Here is a 4,261-nt window from a genome sequence, read left to right on the forward strand (position 1 = left end):
TAAAACATGATTAATCATTGGGAAAAGGAACTACTTACTTGCATATGTCTTAATTTAACAACGAGACACAACATCAAGGAAATACTGATCACAATGAGAATGTCCACATGATTTCAAGCACAAAACATTTAACATCATAACCATAATATTAGGAGGGGTGCATCCACCACACACTGCTAAATTAAACCCAGATCAATATCACCACCTGCTGGCGAAGACTGTGTTAAGACATGACCTTTGCCATCTAAAAGACAAATACAACTGAGAAAAAATAGTGCAACCTTGTCTGCAAATCTACCCAAGAGAACCATATCCCTCAGACACTTTAAATATAATGTTGAAACTTCATTTCAAATAAAATGTCTTTCCAAAAGTTCACAGACCTGATTAGTTGTGTTTGCCCACCACACTGCACATTTTCAACCAACACAAGTTTTTGTGTTACAGTCTTTTCAGGCTTAAAAGTATGCATTTTGTAAGTGTGTAAAAAAATATGTATTTTGTAGCAAATTGTTTGCAACAACAGCTTGCAGTTTAATCAGTAAGTTTTGAGTTACAAGAGTTTTACCCACTGTGCCATACAACCTGTTTGAAGGATTCTAGGAGTCTGTGCTGTTTATGCAAATCAAGCACAGCAGAGAGGTCTACAGAGACATGTTTTATACTATAAAAAATAGCATGTACTGGTGACTCTTAGTTCTTCTAAATCACAGCACAAGTAGAGCTAATTCTCTGCACATTCACACATTATTTGAAGATGAAGTGATGGTAATTTCAGATCATATCACAGAAGGTATTTCTGTTAATGCAATCACATGTATATTGTTTAACTGATTTAATAATTCATACAGTACTTTATATTCATGATGTATTATTTAAAACATTGTGGTTATCTAAAGCTGATAACCATCAAAACTGTTTATTTGTAAGATACATAAAGATCACATTAACTTTTTCTGTTCTCATCCTCAGGTCAATGAATCCATTCTTTGCTTAATGGAAAATGGAAAATGGAACATATTTTTACTTGATGTTGTTTGAAAATATTGGGTACATAAGATATGCTTTCTTCGGTTTGGGATTTATTCTATATTGTGCTATTGTATTCTTTAATGCCCTTATTATTCTTGCAATTTTTCTGGAAAGGACATTGCACCAGCCCATGTACATTCTGATTTCATGTTTATCCGTCAACTCTGTGTTTGGAACAGCTGCTTTTTTCCCGAGGTTACTGACAGACTTGCTGTCTGATACACACTTAATCTCCCGTGCAGCATGTATCTTACAGGCTTTTGTCATTTTTTCATATGCATCAAATGAAAACACAATATTAATGTTAATGGCATTTGACAGGTATGTAGCAATCAGTAAACCATTACAATACAACAACATAATGACCCCCAGGATTTTATCTGTTTTAATATCTATAAGCTGGATTTATTCGATGCTTTGTATTGGTATTGCTGGTATATTAAATGCCAGACTCACGATGTGTGGTAACAAACTGTGGAAGGTGTACTGTCACAACTGGGAAATTGTCAAGCTTTCTTGTGCAAACACTATTGTTAATAATGTTTTTGGCTTGTTCATATTGACCACAACTGTTATCATGCCTTTAAGTTTTATATTATACTCTTATGTTAAAATCCTTATCATTTGTAGAAAAAGCTCACTAGATTTCAGGAGAAAAGCATATCAAACTTGTATTCCACACATAGTGATCCTCTTAAATTTCTCAGTAGCTATTTTTTGCGAGGTCACTTTGAGTCGGGTTGCAACTTTGGAACTCCCTATAGGGCTGTCAGTCATTCTTTCATTAGAGTTTCTCATTGTACCACCCATCCTGGACCCTCTTGTTTATGGTTTGAATTTTCCTAAAATTCGCAAAAAAATGATATGGATTATAAAAGCTTGCAAATAGTTGCAACAGATGCTGCACAGAATGTTAACAAAGTTCAATGATTGTATGATTGTATTGTATTGTATAAATTGTGTAATCATGATGTACATTACATTTTATGAACCTGTGAATTTGAGACTTTGTGTTTTACTGTAAATCTTTGCCACAATTATATATTTACTATATATTTTATTTCTAATTTAGCCTGTTACTGGATTCATGACATGGTTCAGACCCTCGGTCACCTCTCAGATACCAAATATATCAGATACCGGACATTGCCTGTAAAATTAATATATGCAATATAATATGTATGTATATAAATTGATATATAGGCTATATATATATATTAGTGGTTTCAAACGATTAATCGCGATTAATCACATCCAAAATAAAAGTTTTTGTTTACATACTAAATGAGTGTGTACTATGTATATTTATTATGTATATATAAATACAAGCACATGCATGTATATATTTAAGAAAAATAGGTTATGTTTATATATTAAATATATGTATATACAATATAAAATATATAAATGTATATACATGTAAATATTTTCAAAATATATACTGTATGTGTGTGTATTTATATATACATATAAATACAATATAAAATATATAAATGTATATACATGTAAATATTTTCAAAATATATACTGTGTGTGTATTTATATATATATATACATAATAAATAAACACAGTACACATATTATGTAAAGATTTTTTTTTTATTTCGGATGTGATTAATATATATATATAAAATAAATGCACAAAATTTAAAAGAAGACATCGGATGTAATTTTCACTTTTGTTAACTTTTTCTGACTTTTTTTCTGGCGGGTCTGACAGCTCAGAAAAGCTGAAAAGAAAACACACATACAGCCCTATAAAGTCTGTTTTATTTTTTCCCGAATTCTGTTTCATTTTATTTTCATTTTAACTTTTCTGAATTCCATTTTTTTCTATTTAATTTTTTTTAGACTCTGTTTTAATGGTTAAATAAAAAGTATATTAATCAAAATAACATGTATAATTAATCGAAGTCATGGAACTTACACAATTTAACCTCAACTTATGAAAAGTTTAAGTTTGGTTTTATTTTTAACAAAAGCTGTGTTTAACATTAACTTTCTGGATTCCATTTTAATTATCTCATTCCATTTTAATAATAAAAAGCATCTCTAATTAATTGATTTTATTAAAAAAAAAAAATCTTATTTTTTTCATAAATAATGTGTTGTGTATTTAAATTTTTTTTCTGGTAAATAAATTCTGGTAAATATTCCTTAACCCTCTGGCCCTCTTCGTTTAGGAGTCACACTTGCCTCCTTTGTGGTCAAAAGTGACTGAAGCCTTGAAATTAGGGGTGTCCCCGACTAAGGATTTTCATAGTCGAATCGGAGTTTTCGAATCTTGCCGATAGTCGACTGATAGTCGAATCATATGTTTTGGGGGCGGGGCAAAATACATTACCAAGAGTCAAGTCAGACATTCGACAGTCATAATTACGTTAACACACAAGGAAAATGTGTAACGGACGCCTTGCAGATAACGGAGTAAATAATGTTTTATGTTTTGATTAAAAGATAGTTAACATGAAACGTCAGCGAAGCCCTAAGAATTCACAACATTTTTTTACAATAGTGCTCTCATTATAACATATGTATATGACAGTAGTTATTAATGTTTTGCATTTCTGTTTTGAGCTGCGCGCTGAAGATGACCAGTAGAATGAAGCATTTGATATCAGGTTTTTAATCAATGGGATTTAATTAATCATTTCTCACTGGGCAAAGTTACGTCCAGTGGACGTCTTTTTGAAGTCTGTGCACACGTTGGAAAGACGTCCACTGAGGAGCCAGAATGAAAGTTTTTATGAGGTCTTTTTTTTTACGTGTTCTGCGCGTCCGATATATACGTTCATGGAACCTCCGTACAAGGTTAAAAACTAGTTAAAATGTGGTCAGTGGACATTACTTTCAACATCATTTAAGGTTAATTTAGACAATTTATACTGTTTCTGGACCAAATAAACATTCTCAGTGATGCATTAGATTTAATCTCATGTTATTTCAATGTAATTTCCATTTGTAATTGCAAAGCAACTCAAAGACACTGTGTTTGTCCAAAAATCATGGAAATAAAAGAATCTTCACTGAAACAGTGTTGAAGTTTATGTGATAATTAAATGCTCAAATAACTGATGATTGAACATTTGGGAAAATCAACTGCAAATAAAAGACATTAAATCTCTCAAGATCTCAGCAGAGGAGGATTAAACATCTCCACAAACAGCATCACCAGCTTCACTCATTAGATTGACTTTCTTTCTGTCAGACATCTAGAGAAGCTCTTATT

The 4,261-nt window shown here is 31.4% G+C and overlaps 1 protein-coding gene across 1 annotated transcript; it reads left to right on the top strand.

The window, feature by feature from the left end:
• Positions 1 to 1,003: 1,003 nt before the first annotated feature.
• Positions 1,004 to 1,921, top strand: LOC107755134 (putative gustatory receptor clone PTE03). The gene has a single exon (XM_016571837.1). The coding sequence runs from the start codon at positions 1,004 to 1,006 to the stop codon at positions 1,919 to 1,921; it is 918 nt and encodes a 305-aa protein (XP_016427323.1).
• Positions 1,922 to 4,261: the final 2,340 nt, after the last annotated feature.

Source organism: Sinocyclocheilus rhinocerous, unplaced genomic scaffold (assembly GCF_001515625.1).
Source record: "Sinocyclocheilus rhinocerous isolate Xijiao unplaced genomic scaffold, SAMN03320098_v1.1 scaffold3519, whole genome shotgun sequence".
NCBI classification, from domain to species: Eukaryota; Metazoa; Chordata; class Actinopteri; order Cypriniformes; family Cyprinidae; genus Sinocyclocheilus; species Sinocyclocheilus rhinocerous.

Excerpts from the sequence above, each read along its gene's own strand:
- LOC107755134 (XM_016571837.1), top strand. The coding sequence starts at position 1,004 with ATGGAAAATGGAACATATTTTTACTTGATGTTGTTTGAAAATATTGGG.